The 23,783-nt window shown below is 41.1% G+C and overlaps 1 protein-coding gene across 1 annotated transcript in view; it reads left to right on the forward strand.

Moving 5' to 3' along the window:
- Positions 1-1,080: 1,080 nt before the first annotated feature.
- Positions 1,081-23,783, forward strand: part of CEMIP2 (cell migration inducing hyaluronidase 2) — a 55,656-nt gene continuing 32,953 nt past the window's right edge. Inside the window, exons 1-6 of the mRNA XM_072150962.1 lie at positions 1,081-1,380; positions 18,477-18,833; positions 20,403-20,543; positions 20,888-21,449; positions 22,776-22,945; positions 23,315-23,503. Of these exons, the coding sequence (XP_072007063.1) occupies positions 18,500-18,833; positions 20,403-20,543; positions 20,888-21,449; positions 22,776-22,945; positions 23,315-23,503 (1,396 nt within the window). The 5' untranslated portion in view covers positions 1,081-1,380; positions 18,477-18,499. The remainder of the gene's footprint in view (positions 1,381-18,476; positions 18,834-20,402; positions 20,544-20,887; positions 21,450-22,775; positions 22,946-23,314; positions 23,504-23,783) is intronic.

The following is a 23,783-nucleotide window of genomic DNA, read 5'->3' on the forward strand; positions in this document are numbered from 1 at the left end:
AGATACTGGAGAATGGTGTGGAGTGACACTACTATACACTGGGTTGTAGATGCTGGAGCATGGTGTGGAATGACACTACTAAATACGGAGTGGTAGATGCTGGAGCACGGTGTGGAGTGACAATACTCTTCACTGGGTGGTAGCTACTGGAGCATGGTGTGGAATGACACTACTAAATACTGAGTGGTGTAGATGCAGTGACCGCCATGTCATCATATGCTGATAGTTGTATCACTCATACTCATAGTAGTAGTACTCATACACACACTGCACTGTTTGATCGCATTTTGGACACCTGTATCATGTACAGCAGTGGTGGCGAACCTGTGGCACTGGTGCCAGAGGCGGCACTTAGAGCTCTTTCTGTGGGCACCCGGGCCATCACCCCAGCACACCAGACGAGACTCAAAGAATCTTCCTGCAGTTATAAGCAACTTAAAAGATGCTGCTTTCAGTCATATTTTGATACTGACTTCGCTACTTGGGACTGTAGGAAGAGGGAGAATTAGACAGGGTCGAAATACTTTTGGAGGACCTCCTGCTGCCCCACGATTCTCTGTGTACCGAGGAAAACTGGAAAGAAGCTAAAATGGTGAAAATGTTCCATCTTTCTACTTGTGTTGCTGTCCTCAGGAGGCCAATATGACTGAAAGTTGTTGAACAAGGAGCAATAAGTTATTGCTTTAATTTTTGGTTGGCACCTCGCGATAAATAAGGGAGGTTTTGGGTTGCAGTTTGGCCACTCGGCCTCTAAAAGGTTCACCATCACTGATGTACAGGTTGTGTCCAACCATGTCCGATGCCAGGAAACTAACACTGTATTGTCAAATTTGGACCCAATATCCTTTAACACAAAGTCATGTACACTGTACACTGGGAAGATTAGCTCATTAATATAATGGAGCGTTTTCATGCGGCTGCAGTGTGAATGATCCCTTAGGAAGCCAGTAAGGGATTACTCTCCACTAGGTGCCCGTGACATCACTGCCTTATATACTCGCCTGGAGTCCAGGGTGTGACACGCCGAGGCTGCAGCAGGGGGCGCACTGGCGCAGATGAGCCCAGACTCCTCCCTTTGTACCCAGCAGTCATATATATGGGGACCGGGCTTTGTACAGTTTTCACTCTCAGCGCTTCCATCTGATCGCCCAGAGCCTCCCCCTTGTCACCTCCTCCTGATACTTGTACGGGGAAGTGATTAGGCAGCGGTTGCCGGCAGCTCCTTTGTTGTGCTGGGACTGGGGAGGAGAGTTGTGAGGAGACGTCATCTCTGGGAGGAAAACTTCTTCCAGCTATTCAGCAAGCAGTGCCCGCCGCTGAGAAGTGCCTGTGCCATGGGCTGGAGGGCAGTGCACATGTGAGGAGACAACACACACCCTGGTAAGTGCCCGGCTGCTCTGGAGGGGGAGCGCTGCCGTCTGCTCTCACGCCCGCCGCTGCCTCTACTACACGGGCCGCGCATGGAGCTACAGTAATGAGGGCAGGAGTCCAAAGTGACCAGTCAGGAAGCATCATTCATATTTGTATCGAGGTTTAACTTTGTTATCTGCCATGTGATTGGATCCAGTAGTTCCTGGTGTGATGGAATGTGCTGCTGCAGTCTTGTGATCTGTGTGTGTGTGTGATACAATTGAATCCGATGTGTGAGATGCTATATGGTTCTCATGAGGAATGTGATATGTCTAGAAGCGGCTGATAACAGGGAACAATAGCTGCTGGGTTATGGTCTGTCATCTGTACGTGCACCTTACTGTGCTGGATCTCAGGGTCCGTCACAGCTGCAGCTCATGGACTGGTAGTGGGCAGTGCCAGTGACTGCATGTCAGCCCATCATTACCTGCTCAGGTAATGTCATGGGACAAGCCTAGTGATTAATGCTGTCATATGATCCCAGTCACAAGCCATATCAGGGCTGTCACCCAGCTTTCTTAGTAGCCTGAATGGTAAATCGGTCTGTCTTTACCCCAATCAGTTGGTCAGTTATCCAACCAATTCACTGTTAAATCCTCTTGTAATGTATACGCAGACTTCCACAAAACTGTCTCCTCTCCTATTGTTAGGACATGGTCACTATGAAATTGCATTACATTATGTGGATTTGCAGGACTCCATATACCCAATAGATTTTATACACTATACTTTCCCTTTTTCCGTTGAATTTTGCTGATTTCATCTGTGATTTGCTCTCCTGAACTGGCCATGTACTGTTTGTGTCGTGAAGACGTGCCCATTTCTGTTTTTGTTGGCGATGACAGGACATCGGGTCCCAGGAGGTCCTTATCTACATTAGCTCTTGTTTGGTTGCCTGAGGTAACCCCGTCTCCCTCCATAGTGGCCTATAATTTATGATATTGTTGATTGATGAATATTTCTTCTAAATGACTTCTGAATCCACTTTATTTCTGGTTCCTCTTGTCTTCAACTATTCACAAGAACCTGGAAGAGGTTTAGTGCCTCCGAATCTCATATGACAGGTTCCCTTGAGGTGCTGAGCATGGTCCTTGTACATCTGCTAAGCACTGCTATACACAAGGAGGATTACAGTGAGTAAGGTTATATTCACATGAGATGTCTGATGCATTTCTGTGAATGTATTTGTCATCAAAAAAGTTTAGTAAAAAAGTTGCTGAAATAATGTTATTCACTTGCATGGAATGTACCCTTTTTAGAGAGAATTTTTCTACATCGGTGTAAGCCTCCTTGGTACATACTTGGCAACATTTTCCATATTAATCTGTGCAGAAGGCGTCTCATTTCACTGATATGGATGGATCTGCTCATGTAGGGTTTTGGCAGCTTGACATTGTGTTCTTCACCACAAGTTTTACTCTCATGGCACCCTGCACAAAGCTTTACCCAAAATGTTTTGCAGATGTGTGTGTTTTTCCACAATTAATAAAAATGTTGCAGAAGTTATGGTTACTGGGACTCAAGTGATACAATTTGCTGACTCGACATGATAAACAGCCTCGCCATACTAGCATGTAGTTTTACTTTACAGTGTAGTGTAGGACATGAAAGCTGCTTTCTGATTGGTCGCTTTGTTCTTTTCCATAGAACGATGGAAAAACCTGCAGAGTAAGGTAATAACATCTGTGACGTGTGTGACAATGTCCGGGTAAATATTCACGCTTCTCTGTTCTTTTTTTATTCCTCGCAATCACTGGTTTCGGCACGTAGGGCATATCTAGAAGTGCCCCTGCGGTAGTCCGATGAGGGTACATGGTAAATCAATGCATTGTTTCTGTGATTGTGGAATTAACCACTGGCTCTCAGCCAGACCTCAAGGAAACCATTACAACTCCCGGCTCGTGCTCTGCTTGCTCGTTCTTTGTGGAGTCATTCACATAACTTTTGTTATCCCTGTATCTGGTATCTTGGCATCTCTTAGCTTGGTTGCTGATTCGTTAGGGGAAAATTTCCTAGATGGGTGCTTTGTAGACCACACGAAAGTGGCATCGGATTTGGACTTCTGCATGTGAACATACTTATAAGGGTTCTGGCAGTTGTTTTCACCACTAGCACACATCCCTGTGTATTTCTGTGGGCTTGTACACATAGCCATGGTTTCCACAGCCCCATGTATGAGCTGATTGCAAGGGAAGAATTTGTTTCTTGTTGTAGGTGTGTGAGTGGACCGCCAGATTGGGTCGTGTGAGAAGAATACTTACAGGTACAGGTAGGGTAAATGATAGACACTGACATCTTTATGAAATCTCTGACAAACTCCCCTATTTGCGCACCAAGATATCAAGTCTACACCAGTTACATGTTAGTTTCTACAAGGTCTATAGACCTTCTAGAAAAGGATACAGAGACAAATGTTTCAATTGAGGCTTGTACCAAACAAAACTCAGTGTCATGGTATAAAGCCCACAGGTATTTTTCGTAATGTAATACATTTTTTCAATATTTTTAAAGGTTCCATAGAATTGAGATGTTTACATTAGTGGTGGGAGAAAACCTTTTTCACTTGAAGCCAGACCATTGCAGGAGACTACCACTTATTAATGGTGCCACAATGTGCCTAAGGTGTATGGCCTAGTCCTAGTATCTATCCAATATTTCTTAAAGAATCTATGCATTGGGTATGTCTTCTCCTCATGGGCACTAAAAACTCTGTACAGCGTGCCAGGAAATATTTCATAGCCCCCCGTCTAGTGATTTTACGTATAACCCATGCATCTTTGTTATACCAGCGTCTATGTCCTATGTAGCACCCGGGCCCCCATAGTTATAATTCTTTATAGAATAAATTGTCTTTCCATTTCCTCTAAATAGTTGTGTACTTGTTCCAAACCACCAGGGACAGGCGCCAATGTTTTTTCCACATTTATCATTGCTCGACTCCATTTGTACTTAAGAGCATAGCATTGCCTCCTCTGAGGAAGTCATTGCCATTTCCCGTAATAATTCAGGTTTTACTTCAGGAAACGCTGCAGTCATTTATGAGTTATTGAGGCACACTGTGTACAAAGCATGATACATCTCCATTATCATGTGCCTTGTTCCACCCAACATTAATAAAGATGGATGTTGGTTTGATTAACGTGTTATGACAGAAACGTGTCATGGGCGCTACTGCTGCTCCTTGTCAACGTCCAGATAGGGCATTGTTCCCTAGCCACTTGTAAAGGGGTACACTGGGAATCCAAGTTTATCCGAGGCCATATAGTTTACCATTCTTATGGTGACCTCCATGAGATACAAGGGCTTTCTTCTAAGTAACTAGCCATGCTTTAGGGACGGGCTTCTAGAAAGGTCCATCTAGCTGGTTCATTGCTGTATTTGCAGCTCATGCTATAAGCAATTTCCTGTGGAAATGAGGGAAGTGCAGTGTAAAGTGATAGCTGTAAAACTTACTTTTTTAGTAGCTAGTGTGTTTTGGCAGAGAAGTGAGAAATACTACTCAAGTCACATTTGATATTGTGCTGGCTGTCCAGCTTACAACTATTACGGTGTATTCTTGGAGGCAATGGCTCAGCATGCCCATAACTAAAACTTGTGTCAAGTTCTGTGCCCAGTTGTTGCACCGACTCATATTTTTCTTAGATGAGATTGTCAAGGTATAAAGCCACTAGACTTGCATCTACCTTAATGGAAACTTCAGACAGGATGCTCTCCTGGGTCTAGAAAAATTAGAGAAAAGGATAAAGTTGTGACCAGAACATTATTTTCTCAATGTTGATGCAGTGGGCTGCTATCTCCCGGCTATCACACTGACCCGGATATATATATCTATTTATGTGGGTGAGGGATCAAGACAGGCAGGTGGAAGACTCCTAACCCTGATAAATTCATTCTACTTACACCATGAAACAGATTTACTATACAATTATATCACTGTTTACTATAACTAGAGAGTTAAAGGGCTCATCTCTTGCTGAGGGAGGAATTGTATCTATACTGACCCATTGCTGTAAAAGGTTCATGAAGATGAAAAAAATAAAATGGTGCATGCTGCAGACATGTAAAGGGACCCATAGAAATCAATGGATCAGTATGCTATCTGCCAAAAAAAAGATGGCATACTGATGTCAAAATCGCCGTCTGAATGAGCCCTAATGTAAGTGATATGTCCTTGCAACTAACAACTTTTAAATGTACATAGATGAAAATACATATGCACAGTATTATTTATGTGTTGCATTATACATATTGTCCATTTCTATAAAAGCCTTGACATGTAATGGTCCATAAATGGATGAGGCTCACGGCACTACATGCGGTGTAAATGGAAGTAGAGCTGCTCCAGGTCTCTCTGGTATGGCCTCTTGCGTCAGTGTGCCGGGGAAATGATGTACACGCTTCTTTCCTGTTTGCGCATTGGGCACTGCGAAGACCTAAGCTATTGGAACATGACATGTGGTTGTCAGCAAACATTCATCCAGACAGCTGCTTGTAACGTTGTCAAGCACATGTTCTCTGGTGACCATATCATGAGTATTTAGGAGCCCCTGATTCTCAGCATTTGTGCTCTGTGAGGGTGGTGATCCCATCACCTCTGCTGTAACTCAGATCAGGAAGCCTGCTGGACAGAGGAAGCCGTGACGTCCTTCAGTGACACTTTGATGTCCCGCAGCAGGTTATTCTATTGACAGGTTACACGTTAAGACTGCTACTGCTTAAGACCTGACCAACGCCTGAAACAGTGAAATACTAGCAAATGGAAAATGATGAAATGTTGGTTGCAGCTTGGAAGGCCGATGCCGGTGTACATTACAACCACACTGCACATTCCCATCTTCTGGCTCCCTAATGCTCATACTAACTCTTCCCACAAGTCTGCTTTACTTCTCAATTCCTGTAATGTACATAAATGGGGTCAATGGTAAGAGCTAAAGGCTTTACTCATACTTAATGAATGCCATATTTATCTCATGGTGGATACTCTATTCTCTACAGTTTATGTCAAGAGAAATTTCACAGCTATAGTGGCCAGCTCTGTACAGAGTGTCTATCTCCATCAAGGGAGGGGATAGACTTAAAGGGATTTCCACGACCTATCCACTGCAATATCCGAAGAGTTGTGGGCTCTGATCAATGTGGTGTTGTTACCAAGCTCTTCACCATAGATCTAGCCAGAAGCAGATCTCCTACACTGATGAATGGACCATTCGCTTCAGTGGGTACTAAGTCTGCAGTGACAACACACTGCCACAAGACATTTTGCATAAGGAGCATGGCAGTGGTCCTCTCATAGTTCAGTACATATACATACAATACTTTGCATATATTGGGCAATATGGCTGCTGACGGACAGCTACTGAAATGGTATTTCTGGTAAAAGCCACTATTAATAGCTGGCCATTTGCTGATTATTGCGTGCTACTACTGATATTGTAAAACAAGGATCTGCTGAGTATGAGTGGTATTATAAAACAGGCAGGATGCTATATGTGAAACATACATCAATGTAGTCAGTGGTGCAATGGAAGCATGTACTATGACTCGCTTTTACTGTATATTATAATTCCTTAAGGGGAACTTGTCACCAGGTTTTGGCTCCCCCATGTCCCCACAAAGAATAGTCTATACATTAAGAGTTTTTGTAGTAAAAGTAGCATTTACCGGAAAAAAAGATAACCTAGATCAAACTTTACCTGTACTGTATGTAGAGACTAGTCCCCTGGGCGTGGCTAGAGGAGCGTCCCCGCGACCCTAAGGAAACCGCTCCGTCATGCGTCCTTTTCAAATTAAAAAAAACCTCCCATATAATAATAATCTTTATTTATATAGCGCCATCAAATTCCATAGCACTTTACAAATCATAGGGGACATATACAAATATAATATTACATTAGAGTGCAAACAGTCATGTGGAACAATAGGAGTGAGGGTCCTGATCACAAGAGCTTACAGACTATGAGGAGGAGGGGGTGACACAAGAGGTATAAGAGCTTGTATAATGGTCCAGACATTCTTTAGGGAACAATATAAAATAAATAAAAATTCTGCTGCTTGAAGCAGCCATCAGTCACCATCTTATTTACAGGGTCCAAGGTGAAAACTTGGAGAGAAGCCTGGCAGCCAATTCTGTGCGGCCAGCATCTGTCTGGATCTGCGGCCAGACATGTACAGATGGACCGTCTATCTGTCATTTGTCCTTGACACCAGATTGTGCACACAACAGAGCTGGAAATATTGGTATTTGGCAGCCATGTCCCAATAAGTGCCAGACTTTATAAGGCTCGTTTCACACTACCGTACCTTACCTCTGTTAAAGTAAAGAACAGAGGTTTAATGTATTAATTAAAAATCCCTGTTGACATAAATGTAAGTTTCATGTCATTCGTTATGTTCAGTTTAGGCAGGGATCTGTTATCCACGGATAACTGAGGCTCCACTACTTTTCCTCCATTTGAAGAAAAAACGCATGGATAACGGATACCTGCCAAAATGACCATAACGGATGACATGGCATTTACATAGATGTTAATTGATATGTTTAACCTCTGTTGAACCTCCTGTTTTTTTACTTTTTATAATGGAGGCAAGGAACTTGAATTTGTTGTGTGAAATTAGCCTAAGGGTGGTGGCATACTTTAGCTTTTTGAACCAGTTTTTAAGCAGTCTGTTCAAAACGCCATGTTTGCCACCACCCTAAGGCAGGTTCACACTTTTTTTTTTTTGTGGAGGGGGGGGGTTAATAATAGTGGTAGTCTTTTACTTTTTTTTCCTTTGGTCTTTGCAGTGAATACAGAAAAACAATGTAAAGAAAGATTATCGGTTAACGTTTGTGGTGATCATGGGACGGTAAGATGAGATGTTATTTCAGCCAATGCATAGACAGGATGGAAGGGGTGTATATAATGATATACTTGACTGATATATAATGATGTATGAATCAAGTTTCTCCAAGCCACTGAAGAATGTAACCCTAATAAATACAGACTGCAGATAGAGAGCCACACACGCAGACCTAACCCATTTATTGTTAGGTGTGTCTGGAATGAGGTGGGTCATCTGCATCCTGTACGTAAATATCCACCTTTGTGCAGAGCTATATACTGTACAGAAAAGATCCTGGGATGTGGGTGACCTCTCTGTGGGGAATCACACTAATAACTCAATCTCCTCCATATGCTATGCCTGCAAATGGGAACACCCAGAGGAAGAGAGAACACCATTGTCCCAACCCAGTCCCTGCTAATATTGAGAAAGAACTGCAAAGGAATCACTTTTACATTGATCCTGGGGAAAACAGATATAAATAAGTAATGAGTCAGTGTTTATGTACTACATAACAAGAACACTAATGTAATATTATATGGGCAGCACTAGAAAATAGACAGTCGCAGACTCTCTCCAGACCCTTGGGAATCACAAATGGTGGGATGTAGCTGGGGGAAGGGATGGATCTGGAGAATGGCAGCTCCCTTCACACCATTGCATGTTGTTATACCTACTGAGACTAAAAAAGATACACATGACCAAGCAAATATGGATTTCAAGAAACAATTACTCTTACATGTGAATCTGCATATTGAAAGTAGACTTTATAATACTGATAATGCTGATAAAGTAGACTTGATTGTATTGCTCCAGAATTGAATTCATGGACTGCATGTTGAGCTACACCATGGCAGTGGTGGTCAGTCAATTGTGAGGATGATGGAGGGGGGTCTCAGCTGATGTTTATGTGTGCTGCTTAATAAATAGCACTGAGGATGCTGATGCATTTTCTCTACAATTGAATAGATTCATGTGGAACTACCAGTGTGTTCACATATTGCATAAAAATTAATTAAAACCAATTGTAAAACTGATACAAAAAAATACAGAATACAGAAAATCTGTGGCTGTAGTCTCAGTTGAAACTAGTGACATCTGAAAAATGGAGCCACATGCCCTAGTACTTGAATATAAAACAGGAAATAGGACAAATAAGTGTAAATCTGGGTCAGAAAACTCAACAGTGGATTTTGATTCATTATTTCCAAAAAGCACACTCTCCCGAGAACTTTTATAAGGTATGCTAAAAGGCTATATATATATATATATATCTGCAATGCAAAACCAAATTACATTCCAAAAATGTATGACCTGCTTGACCTTCCAAATGATGTGACATTATTGGAGTGACCAGTGCAGAGCTGGTTCTGGTTTGCGCTGATCTACAAGGCTGGAGCCTTTTAGCAGATCCGGGCAGAGGGAATTTTAGGACTGCCGTTTATAACGCCAGTCTTAATGAATCACCCTAGTCCCAGAACAGGCCTGTTTCTTCCACCGGGCAGGGCAGGAGACTGCCCTGGGCACCACTTGGTGGAGGAAATGGGGATGGAGGTTGCAAGACGGCCTACTGCCTCCAGCACATAAAAAAAAATAACCTAGCTACTCTCCTTTTGCCGCTGTTCGGGATTCCTCCTTTCCAGCAGTAGTGTGGGCAGAGCCAGATCTCTGTGGACCCACACTACTGCTGGAGGAGCTGCGGGTAGCCCTGGAAGGTGAGTACTTTTTTTTTTTTATGTGCTGGGGCTACCTGTATGCTGGTGGGCTGGGGCTACCTATATGCTTTTTGTATCTTTTTTTTTTAAGCTGCTGTTCTGAATATTCATTGTTTGGATACTTTGACCCTGTGGTTATCAGCACAGCACTCTCGTCCTCTAGGGATGATGCATCAGTTATATACAGCGTGTGATCATTGATATGTATACAGATGCGTCATCACATGTATATCTCTATCTAATAAAAGGGGGATGGTATGAATTAAGAGGGGGCCTGTATTAATTCATTATGGGGGTACTGTATACAGGCAGTCCCCGGGTTACATACAAGATAGGCTCCGGAGGTTTGTTCTTAAGTTGAATTTGTATGCAAGTCGAAACTGCATATTTTATAATTGAAGTTCTAGACAAATATATATATATATTTTTTTTTTTGTCCCAGTGACAATTGGAGTTTCAAAATTTTTGCAGTAATGGGACCAAGAATTATCAGTAAATCCTCATTAGACACCTTACAGCTGATCACTGCAGTCTGAAACTATAGTAAAGCATCCAGGGGGATTCATCAGAGGTCACAGTGGGCAGAGGGGTCCGTCTGTAACTATGGGTTGTCTGTAAGTTGAGTGCCCTTAAGTAGGGAACCGTCTGTACATGTAAATTGGTGGGCTCTGTACATATGTAAAGTTATTTGGGATACTGAATATGTTTATTGAAAAACAAATGACCGAGTAACTGCCCTGTCCCAGAACTATCCTCAATACAGTTGAAACAAAGCTATATGATTGTGCTCATGAAACTTAATAATAGCTAATACTTGCTATTTATTCACTGCACTAAATCTTGTATAGGGGTTTTCTTGTTAAACCTTGAGTTACTGAACACTGTTCTCCTGTTCTTCTTTTCCCAATGGCAAGCCCTAAAATTATCATATTAAGGTTTGTGATGTTGTATGATGACTTGGTTTTCATACATGTCATGGCGTCCCCTGCAAGTTCTCAAATGATCTGTACAGTGTTATGTTCAAGAAAAGTGCAATGGGTGACAACCAGAAACCTGCATGAACTATGGCTACAGATTGAATAATAAACCTTCATTATCTGCCTATGTGACATATTTTCCATAAAAATACCATTCAATAACAAATTGGCCGCTGTAGTTGGGGGAAAACGAGAAATCCATCCCTGCATACAGTAGGTCATATGAAGATATAAAAGAACTTGTCATGTCATTTCATTTTTTGCCTGATGTACGGTGGTATTTAATTCTGACACTATGGTGGTAGACTATTTGTATAGCTGTTGCATCCTGTTTTCAGCCCAGGACCTGTGCGTGCTCCGTCCTACTTCTGTAAAAGAGTATTTTTATGCATACACACGAAGATGGTTTGTGTTTGTACAGCGGGAGGTTACTTCTGTGTTTTCAAGACTATTTGTTTCACGAATATGCTGGAAATTCTCTACATAGAAATGGAGACTGAGATGATGTGCAGTTTACTGTTGTTGCTGATTTCTAGGGTTGCTATTTCTTTAAAGGGAACCTGTCACCAGGAGACCCATTTTTAGCACTCCCCCAGTCCCCACAGAGCATAGTACATACACTGTCAAAGTGTTTTTGTATAAAAAATAGGTTTTACAGAAAAAAAAATGTTATATTGTACCTTTCATTAGCATCTGCTGTGTGACTAGACAGGTTGCCCAATGGGAGTGGCTGGAAAGGAGCAGTTCCCCCCACACTTGGGGAACAGCTACTCCATGTGACCTTTTCAAATATATGAAAACACCCATCACTTGACTTAGCGACGCCCCCTGCTCCTCTACAGCCAATCTCGAGTGAGGGGAGTTATTCATATATTTGAAAAGGTCACATGTTTCCAAGGGTGGGGGGGAACTGCTCCTTTCCAGCCGCTCCCATTGGGCAACTGCCTAGTCACACAGCAGATGCTAATGAAAGGTACAATATAACATATCTTTTTTTTCTGAGAAAAATATATTTTTTTTTTATACAAAAACACTTTGGCAGTGTATGTAGTATGCTCTGTGGGGACTGGGGGAGTGCTAAAAATGGCTCTCCTGGTGACAGGTTCCCTTTAAGTGTTCTGAAAGATTATGGCCGTGGGTCCACTTAGACATAGCAATGCCTGCAATGATTAAAGCATGTTGGAAGTCAGATGTATATATCTTCAGTACTGTACATAGGGGCACATTTACTTAACTGTCCAGAGGAGTATACCCCTCCATTGTCCCACGATAATGCAATGTGCCCCGATTCACTAAGATCGTGCGCCCGATATCCTGGTTGTGTCGCTTCCCTACTCAGTTGTGACAGAGTTCACCTTCTTCTTCCCGGTGCATGTAAGTGCATTGTCTTGCAACACAATTTGAATCTTAAATCCCACACTCAGTCCGAATCAGTCGGATCGTCCGACAGCCCGCTCCCCTGCGACACAATCCCCTGTTAAATACCCATCAAAGCTGTGCAAGACATGAAAACGTTGAAGGTGCGGCCGCGGACCATTAGTAAATAAGCCCCGTGGTCTTTGAATGGATTGTTTTTTTCTTTTCAGCAAGTTGCTTGCATCCCTTGACTGCCATCTGTAAGCGGGCATGAAAGAGAGAAGACATGTTAGTTCCAGGACCTTGTTCTTTTACTACTCATCTGCAAGTGTAACAAAGGACCTCCATCCTAGAATCTCATTCTTTGCTTCCCAGATGTCAGGGAATACTAACACTATTTTTAGGGAGTTGCTGTTTTCGCAAGTTCCTAATAATTACGACATGGTACAGTCAAATGTACTCTCATACATCAGATGTTACAGAACTGGTCTAACCGCTTGTAGTAACTTTGCCATAGATTTTCCCTTTAATATACTTTTCAGTATAAAGTGGTTGTCTCCTAGACTGTAAGCTCTTGTGAGCAGGGCCCTCACTCCTATTGTTCCTTATGACTGTTTTTTACTCTAATGTAATAGATCTGTATGTGTCCCCTATGATTTGTAAAGCGCTGCAGAATTTGATGGCACTATATAAATAACGATTATTATTGTCGATTTCCAACACATTTCTTATTAAATGTAGACATTTCTCTGAATAAATCACCAAAAAAAGCTTAGCTTGCCAATTTGTTCTCCTTGTCCCCCCCCCCCCCCCCCCCATGTTTCCTGTGTAGCTCAAGCAGTTCTGTTGTCTGAGGGCAGGTCACTGCTGGGCCATTTGCAGGTCCTGTCGATAACCTCCATACACATGACGAATTCCATTCTCTCTCCAGCATCTGCCAGGAAAATTTGGTGGCCCTTGTACACATAACATGGCTGGGGGGCCTCAACTGAAAATAGTTTATGGCCCAGTTTGCACCTGTGTTCTGACCACCGTTATTAATTCTGTCACTAAAATGAAAATAACAGAAGTCTAATGTATCTATTAAAATGCCTATTCATTTCAACAGACATGTAATGGCTTCCATTAGTTTCTGTTTGCACCATTTCCAGTCATTGCTGCTGTTTCCATCTAATTTTCCAGTCAAATAATGAAGCCTAAGGGAAGTGGTCCATTCAGATGATAACAATAGCCATTATAAGTCCAGTGAAGTGAGTGGACATTTTAGAGGTTTCTGATAGACATCTGCTATTATATTTATAGGATGAAAGATAATACTGGGGGACGAAACCCAGGTGAGAACTGAGCATAATATTTATGGCCGTCTAGCTTCATGACACTACTTGATGTTGATCAGAATGAGCACAGAATACAAAAATCCTACATGACACATAGCAGCAATATCTAGTGACAGACAGATGATTTGTAAGGCATCAGTAAGGGCATGGCTGTCAGACTTGTATACATGGCTGATTCAGATCTTGGCAAAGCTACTGGCCTGTGTTACATCACGTATTGATCACATAAGTTTGAGTAATGAGGGAGTGGGTTTGGTAGATTTAAGAAAATAGGAGGGAAGTGCTAAAGCTGGTTTATCTCCATCTGCAGTGTATTACTTATTGCTCTTCAGTGGTTTACCATTTTTCTTTTCAACCCTGCATTGATTCAATCCTTAAATTCTTTAACCGATATACAGTATATTCTTGAGAAAAGTTAAAGGGAACCTGTTACCAGCCACACGGCTGTTAAACCCCTAAACATGCATAGTAGGGTGTATTAATTCTTTTGCAGGCATGTCCTTATAATGATTATGAGCCAGTTTCACTCTAAAAATATCAAATTACCGTATATACTTGAGTATAAGCCCACCCAAGTATAAGCCGAGGCCCCTGATATTACCACAAAAACCTGGTAAAACCTATATTTTTTTTTACTCGAGTATAAGCCGAGTTTGGGTTTTCAGCACATTTTTTGTGCTGAAAAACTAGGCTTATACTCGAGTATATTCATGGTCAGTTAGCAGTCATGGGGGTGGGGTTCAGGGTAGAGCAGTCAAGTGCTCACCCACCCTCCAGGCCTTTGCATCATGAAAACTCCACCTACTGCTTTTCATTGAACCAATGCCTCCCGCGTCTCTCCATCCTCCTGCGCTCTTGTTTCAAATATCGGACATGCACAGTATGTGCAGCCCGCTGTACATGTTGGCACCACATTCCTTTGCTGGTGGCCCATGCTCAGTGTGCGTTTCTCCCTCCGGATACGCACAGGGCCGGAGCGGAGATAAAGGGGCAAATTTATCAAGTGTCTGAAAGTCAGAATATTTCCAGCTCAGCTTTCATTTTATTAGTGCTCATGAATATTTTAAAGGGGACCTGTGATTGGTTGCCATGGGCAACTGGAAATATTCTTGCTTTCAGACACTTGATAAATCTGCCCCAATGAGCGCACTGTGCATGTCCAAAATTTGAAACGAGAGCTCAGGAGGACGTCTGTGTGATCTCAGCTGTCTAACCCCGCGTCATGGTGACCGCTGTGTCTATGGAGCATTACCCGGGTACTCACCCAGCAAGTCGGCATTCTCCTTGAAGGACACGGAGGTGCCAACCGCTTCCATGGCAATCCTGAGGTCCTTTTAGCACGATGGAACAGTGCTCCTGTTAGCCTATATAGAATGCATAGGCTGACTACGGTATGTAATATGCTGCAATACATTAATTTTGCAGTATTTTGCACTGAACTTGTGATCAAATGATTACTTCTTCATGTCCCAACCTGGGACAAAGTAAAACGGTTAAGAAAAAGGTCTAAAAGACAAAGTCCAAATTAAAAAAAAAAAAAAAAAAAAAATTAAACCAATGTATAAGGATTCCCTAATGCCCCATCACACATAAAAATCTAATTTCACAATAGAAAAGTGAAAATAACCATCAAACACTACATATTGGGTATCGCATCCCCGTAACAACCTGTACAATAAAATAAAATTGTTACTGAACCCGTACGGTGAACGCTGTAAATGTTGTTTTGAAAAATTATGATATTTTCACATCAAACCTCATTAAAAGAAATAAAAGGTAATCAAAGACCAACATTTACTCCAACACTATGCTATTAAAAAAACAGTTCTGCATACAAAAAAATTTAAATGTTATGTTATATTGCAACATGGTGATGCAAAAAAAACAAACAAATTTCTCTATAAATTCTGTATTCTGAAAAACAAGTCAACCATAAAGGTATAAAAGTTCTGTTCTGGTTTTTGGACTTTATATAGCGGACCACCCTGTGCTGCACGTCATCCTTAATGAGAACTGACTGCAGTTATGTTGAGCATCTCTGGAGAGACTTGAAAATGGCCTCCACCAATGTTCACCTGAGGGAACTGGATCTGCAAGAAAGATTGACAGAGTATCCCCAAATCCAGGTGTGAAATATTTATATTTTTTTTTGTCAAGATGGGGTGCAGAGTGTATATTACTGGCAAAAAAAGAACTTTTTTGATCTTGCCAATTGGCTGCAATGAATTAAAGAGTGAAACATTTAAAGGGGCCTGAATACTTTCCATACCCACTGTACATTCTCCCATTCAACTTGTACAGTGCATGCAGTGGAGGAAACGCTAGTGATGGCTCTCGGAGCAGGAAGACAAGGATGGTCAATGGTGCTGGTTGAGCTGGAAACAGCACCTTCAGGCTCTGACACCACTTACTTGTTTACCTATTCTGAAACTTATAGAAAATGAAAGATCTATTGGAAATTATATTGTTCCCGCGATTTCTCAGTGGGATTGAAACTTTATAATTTCTTTTTGTGATAGTTGGTGATGTTTGTACAATTCCTGATGTTTCATAGTGTGTTTATCTCAAGATTGGGTAATCCATCTTCCTCTCCTAAATTTTCAACAGGAAACGCTGGATATAACCTTTCCCAGCATGGTTTCCTCTTCAGAAGAATCTGGAGCAGGTTCAAACTGCAGACACAAGCAATACCTTGACTTGTGAGGATTATTTTGCTTTTGACTTTTTGTATAGGATTTGTACTGTGATGAGAAAATCTGAAATGCATAGTAAAGAAAAGGAGTGCATTTCATTTACTTGTGCTTCGGGGGGCATTCATTCAGGAGGTAATATGCTACCTCCTATTGGAACCCATACCTCTGTCACATCATTTCAATTAGGTCGGATTTGGCGGGATCAGCACTGATCACCGTGTTCATTCTTTAAGTGCCAACTAAATGCAGATGGATGGCACATGCTTACTGGTGTTTACATGCAGACAGATGCCTCTGATCAAGGGTGTTTACCAGCAGGGTTGAGCCCAAAAGCTGGATTCTTGGCTGATGTTAGGGGACCTGAACCCACTATGTTTGGCATGGACCTGAACACTGCGCTTTAGGTCCACTCATCCCTGGTTGACAACTGTGAAAGGATATACTAGTTGAAAAATTCATAATGTTTAATGGAATGTATATATGTAACTAAAGGCTAATCTTAATATAATAAAAAGAAGATTTAGCAAAACCTAGGTCTTTAGCTTCTGGGGCTCTTATTGGCTATGATTAACTACTCAGTTTTACTTTTAGAATTAGGCATTGACTGTTCTGACATGGAATTTGCTGTGTACATAGCGCTTGCGCTGTTCTGCCTGTACATGCGGCACCTGCATACTTGTCTGGGATGTGTTTTAACCCTGTCATTATCCCTTGTTATAACACGGTACAGTGTTGCCTCCTAAAGCTGTAGTGTCTGCCTAGGCATGTTTTTTTTTTTTTTAGTGATATGTCAAGGTGTTTGCCTAATAGAGCCATTTTGACAGCTGGCCAAATATATGGATGAATATGAATTTTGGCTGGTCATCCTGGGAATCGAATGTGTATGGGGGATGAGGAGGAGGCTGTCCACTGTCAGATCAGGTTCACACAGCACTTTAAAATCCATCCAAAAGCTCCTTTCAATCCGCCGCATAAATTAGAAGTTGAGTCTTTGCAGTTTCAGCTTCTGTGTCACATGCAGGGTTAGCTTGTACAATAGGCCTCATCTGCTATGAGAAGAAAAGAAGCATCTTTGTCTCCTGTTTAAAAATAATTGGAGGCCGATTCTATGCATATGTGCGTTAGGAGGAGTTGGAGAAGATCATGTGTTCATCTCCTGTATAAGTGCTTATGACTTGTGCATGCCCACATGATGGAACTACTGATGGTCATGAATATCATCCTATTCTTTGACCTTTAAAGTCTGTTGTAATGGGATCCTATGTAAAATCCTTAGCACTCCAGTAATAAACCTAGCAAATTTTATTGCCTAGAATAGTTGAAGCTCAATAAAGTTTGGTTTTATGACCCTCTATATGTACCAACCCCCACAGCGGAACAGTGTGTAGTTCGTCTTTATGACTAATCATTTTGTGTTGCACCATAAGATGCATAGAGTAATATGCTAAGAACACAGCTTTTCCTCTGTAGTCAGAGCACTTGATTGTAGGCGTAGGTGCAAAGAGGGCAACAAATGGAACTGCACAATCAAGAATGGTTATAGCTTAAAGGACCTCTACACACAAAATGCTTGATTTTGAGCGTATATTTCCTTTAAGCTATAACCAGTCTTGATTGTGTAGTTCTATTTGTTGCCCTCTTTACAACAAATTTAGATTTGGGGAAAGGATTTTACGGATAAGTGTGGTTGTTTACAGATGACATTTTTATTTGTGTCGCGGCTCCACTAAATCTGACGTAAAACAAATTTCTGCACTACAAGGGGTCGGACCCTAAGACACATTTATCATGCAGAGTCTTACAGAAATGTGACGCACGGTCTATGTTAAAGGTGTACCAAAGAAAAGTTTTCTGAACGTGCACCAAAATTCCTGAATCTAGAGCACCCTGTACACTACACAGGCAAAGTACACATAGGGCCACATTTATCAGAAACCGTGCAAACTGCATTATGCGCCATGTTACTGGGTCTTTTGGGTTATAAAAGGTTTTGTAGTTCCTTTTTTTGTAGACTGGAGGGATTTGTCTTCTTCGATCTATGGACGAGCCTTGAATGTAGCGGAAGATCTTCTGACAATTGCTTTGTTTCTCTAGCCTTATAACTGCAGTGCTTATGTACAAGTGTGGTTGTGACTTGCTACTGATGAGTTTCTTGTGTCATTTCAGGGAAAGCTTCACATCACATTATCATGCAATCATCACCCGACTACAGGGGAGGATCACGCCTCTTCCTCCAGCCTCAGAATGGCAGTAACATGCGATCGCCAGGATACGTGCCTGGCAGAATAGTTCCATTGCGTCCACCTCCCCCTCCAAAGACTCAAGCATCAGCCAAATTTAATTCCTCTGGGCAAGAAGCACATACAACGTTTGGATTTTCAGGAGATGGACAAAACAATCATGCACAAGTTATTCGTAGGAGAAGACACAAAAACACGCTAATCTGTTTTGGAATTGTCAGTCTTACTTTTTTTATTATCCTTGCTGTTGTTCTAGGAATATCTTCTAAGTATGCCCCTGATGGTAAGTGCTGCGTTCCCATGTTCATATCTAGAAAACCATTTATACGTTCACTAATTTCCACAGCAACATAATTTTTTTTTTTTTTTGTCTATGGTTTAAGTGGCTGCCATCCTCTATTTAGTGACTTGCTTTATAGAAACCTTGTGGCCTTAGGCAACAATAGACATGACCCCTCTCTGCAGAAACATGCCGCAGATGTGGCATCATATTTTGTCAGTAGAGGCTGCAATATAGTGTTTTCCTTGGAGAGGTTATATGTATTGCAATCCTATCTGTGATGTAATAAGGACATGCGAAAAATATATTGTTCACAATTTTTTGTCATCTTTTTAAAAGAAATCTACAAGTAGACTTTTTTAAGCATTAACAGTGCTGGGTAGATCCTAGTAGCTGTGAATTGAACCATGTTAGGAGCTTTGCTGCTGTACTTTACTTAGAAAATTAAATGTACAGCTCTAATTTACATGTTTATCATTTGTGCCATAAGCGGCACACGTCTATATTTGTACAGCTTTTTTGTCACAAGCAATTACGTCGTTACAGTCTGTGACTTATTGGGATAAATCCCCCCCCCCCCCTCCTCCCAATTCATCACCGTTTATTTCTCCTAGTAACATGTAGCTATATCTTGGTGAATTTGGTACATAAGCTTACAGCTTATCCACGAGTGACTGACCATCACTGAAAGCTAAGACGTATCGCCATCTATAACTATAATCAGATAACTATTTAGAGTGTAGGGAATAAGAAGGATATGTTTGTAAACTGTTTTTTCTGACATTTTGCATTTGCACAGATTTTGGAGAGCAGTAAACGAAATGTCATTGCAGATGTTTGTTACAAGGTGACCTCATAAAGGTTACATAGCTGTGCAATTTGTATGCTACAATTGCCTAAAAGAAAGGCAGAAGTTCTAGTAGGAAATGTAAAAATAAAAGCAATAATAGTAAACTATGTCTTTGAGTAAAAGTAATTTATATGTAGGGCCATGTACATCATTTATGGAAGTAATAAACTTACACGGCTTTTCTTCAGAGCCACAACTTGCTCTCCGTAGGCTGTGCCAGCTTTACAACTACTAGGGCGCAACTGGAGAGAGACCTCCCAGGAGCGAGTGTAATAAAGTCTTAGCTCGTACTCATGTCCTCAAGGATGTTGTAACTGTGCGTAAGGAACTACAACACTTGGATTGGTCCAATGATAACAAATAGTTGTCAGAGGCATGTCTTACATGTAATATTGGAGAGTTCTCTATATAATGAAAGCCATGTCTGAGAAGTGCTCTCCTATGATTCACACTCCTACATTCACTCATATTTCATTGAATCATCCAGATGGTTTCACTACACTTATCATTACTTACAGGCTTGATTCTTTACTATAAAAGCTTTTTGCTGTAGGGGTCCGCTTATAATTTTGTACTGAAAATTGTTTATTTTTGTTCATTATTGTGAACATTGTAAAAAGGAAGTCTCTTTAAAAATGTAATAAGCTTTGCCTAGTTATTTTTTTTAAACCTTTTTCATGCAATTTCATTTTAATTTTTCAAAATTTCTGTCTGACTTGTAGAAAATTGTCCGGATCAAAACTACTTTCTCAGGAACTGGAATCCCGGTCATGACGCTAATAATAGAGTTGTAATAAGAAAAGGAGATCTTCTCCGTCTGCAATCTGATGCCACGGTGCACTCTATAACAATACAGGGTGGAGGTATGTACACAGTTCCAATATTTGTTCTGACATGTCATCCTTGCGAACACATTGGGGGATATTTATCAGAAGTCGGAGCAAAACTGTTCTAGTTGCTCACAGCAACCAATCAGAGTTCAGATTTCATTTTTTCCACAGAAATTTACAAAATCAAAACTGAGCACTGATTGGTTGCCATGGGCAACTAGAACAAGGGAAAATGGATCCAGCACTTGTATTATAGTAACAATATAATATATGCAATTATGTATGGTGGCCAGAGAAAAGCTGACCTACACTCTTCAGACTTTTTTTTTTAATAAATATAGATGTATGATTTTTAAGATATATTCCATGTTTTTTAGGTAAACTAGTCTTTGAAGATGATGCTAGTGGATCAAAAAATATCACTCTTAGAACTCGTTTTATCCTAATAAAGGATGGTGGAGCGCTTCATATTGGAGCAGAGAAATGCAGCTACAAATCCAAAGCAAAGATAGTCCTATATGGTAGATCCGATGAAGAGGAAGCTGTGCCTGTATTTGGGAAGAAGTTCATTGGTGTGTCCCCTGGTGGAACCCTGGAATTACATGGATCTCAAAAGTTGTCTTGGACCCTATTGACAAAGTCTCTAAACTCATCTGGACTTCCAGCAGGACCATACAGCTTTGAACGTCTTTTTTCTAGGGGTTTGAACGTGAGAGTTGTGGATCAGGAAACTGCTCAAGTAATAGTAACAGAAAAATTTGACACTTTCAGTTCTGAAAGTGAAAGTAAGAGGCTGGAAGAGTTCATCAATTCCCTACCACCTGGTCGCATTGTGGCAGTGGCCGTGGGTGATTCAGCAGACAAGAAGCTGCTTCAAGAAACTCGCTTAACTATTCAACGTCTTCTTGGTAGTAATCAAGTGAAAGGCTTGTCATATAGGTATTTATCTAGGCCTAGACTTTCTGTGTTGGCTCTCTTATGTATTTGCTTTATATATTTAGATATTCCTGCTTCTTGATTATAGGGGGCATTATTTATTCTATGGAGCTCATTTTATGTGTTTTCACTAACTACGTTAATACACTATGTACAATTCTACAGCTTAAAGCAAACCTGTCACCAGGAATTTCAGTTTTGCTGGTGGCAGGTTAGAATATCCTATGCTTTGCTAATTTTAAAAATGCCTTTGTCAGCATTCTGCATAATTTCAGTACTTTGTAATTTATTTCAAATTAACTAGCTCCCTGCAAACAGCGTGTTGTGAGTCCCCTGGGAGGTGCAGCGGCAGCCTGTGTTCCAGCAACAGTCTTCTCTCATTCAACTGGTGTGGAGTAGAGGAGACAGACACACATAGGCTGCAGCTGCCCCTCCCCTGGGACTCGCTACAGGCTGCTGGCAGAAAGCCAGGTAATGTGAATTAAACTAATATAAAGTACTGAAATGATTCAGAATGCTGACATAGGCATTTTAGTATAACATAAGCTATTCAAACCTGTCACATTCCTTGTGACAGATTCGCTTCAATGGATTTTGCCTGCAGATTTAGCATGGGAAATAAAGAATACTTGCTTATCCAATTTATTGTAAATCAGTCTCTTCAAAAGGCTTATTTACTTGTGTTTCACTTCAGATTTCATCCTTAAGATTTTACTCCCACTACAATAGGTATCCTATGAATTTTAGATCCCTTTTCCAGTGCCTGTAAAGGATCTCCATGATCTACTTCCCAGATTTTCAGATTTTGCAGATTAACGTGCCTAAAGGCATGGGGAACAACATCTGGTCTTCTCTATTCATGCCTTTTATTATGTCTACGTCCCTTTTATTACTCATTATACTTCAAGAAAGATAATGAAAGACTGGTAATTATTAGCAGCAAACCAAAGTGTTACAGATGATCAGAAGTGCAGAAAGTGTTCTGGAAATTAAAAGGGATATTTCTGAATGAATAACAATCATAAACATGTGTTTCTGCAAGTGCTGTATGTGAATATAGTGCTAACTACCATTCCAGTTTATTGCATATATGGACCCCCATTTTTGTGACTGGAAGGGTATCAAAGAAGTCAGATCCACTGTCTAATTGTAAACTGAGAGGTAGGAAAATCTGGAACAATGGCGCAGTCTATTGTTAGACATTCCGTTTAAAGTGCTGAACATACATTGGTGCAGCTGTGGTGAAGCATCAATATTTCCATGTTTTTCATTCCTTAGCCTATTCTGTGATGCATATTACATTTGTGTAATGTTTTTTTCTTATTGCAGACAAGCCTGGGCTCTCGTCAGCGTTATTGGCGGCACTAACACCTCATGCAGTGAAAGTACCAGGGAATATGAAAATCATAGTACCGGGGGAAAGGCAGAAGCTGTTAAGGTCTTCACCACGTTAGATGGACAGAGATTTATGGTGAAAGCATACAGTGAATGGAAACTTGGTAAGTATTGTCGTTTTTGGCTTTTTATGCTTCCAAACATATTGGAAGCTGAATTTATGTTTTGGCCAATAAGCAATTAATGATTCCATAGCACATCCTAATGATATCACCTTATGGTTGGTGAGAATCTGACCTTTGAGCCCCCGATTATCCCGGAGAATATAGAGTAAGGAGCACTGTGCCCTGTAACTGGCTTTCCACGTGCAGTGCCCTGGCAGTCTACAGACCAGGGATGATCAGAGCTATCGGGAAAGCCGCTGTGCTGGGAAGGCTTCATGATCAGTGGGAGCTCCAGAGGTTACCATTATACAGTGCTTTGTTATGTACACTAATGCATACTGATTTATCCGAGCCCTTGTTCTCCCCCAGGTAAAGCCTTCTCTGGATTTAGCATTGAAGCTGTTGATGGTGTCGTGTTAGACCTCATGGATGATGTGCGCAGTTGGCAGCCGGGGGATCAAATAGTTGTTGCAAGCACCGACTATTCCATGTACCAAGCTGAAGAATTTACTCTTCTTCCATGTTCAGAGTGTAACAGATTCCAAATAAAAATAAAAGGTAAAATATATGTGTGTAGTCACCCATATCCATCTGTTATGTGCAAACTGGAAAAAATATGGAACCCCATTTAGACTCCCACTACTAGATAAATAAATATATCCTGAAAGCAGGCAGCACCTGTGAAGATGAAGGATTTTGCTTTGGTTCTATGTAAAAATCATCTAAAATATTTTTGATTTGATTTTCTCAATGTTGGTGTCAGTGAATATCCAGACACTGGCTGCAAACCAGTACATACTTGGTCCTGCTCTTAGCCCAGACTTTTACAAGCAGAAGA

This window comes from Engystomops pustulosus, chromosome 1, assembly GCF_040894005.1.
Source record: "Engystomops pustulosus chromosome 1, aEngPut4.maternal, whole genome shotgun sequence".
In the NCBI taxonomy this organism is placed as follows: domain Eukaryota; kingdom Metazoa; phylum Chordata; class Amphibia; order Anura; family Leptodactylidae; genus Engystomops; species Engystomops pustulosus.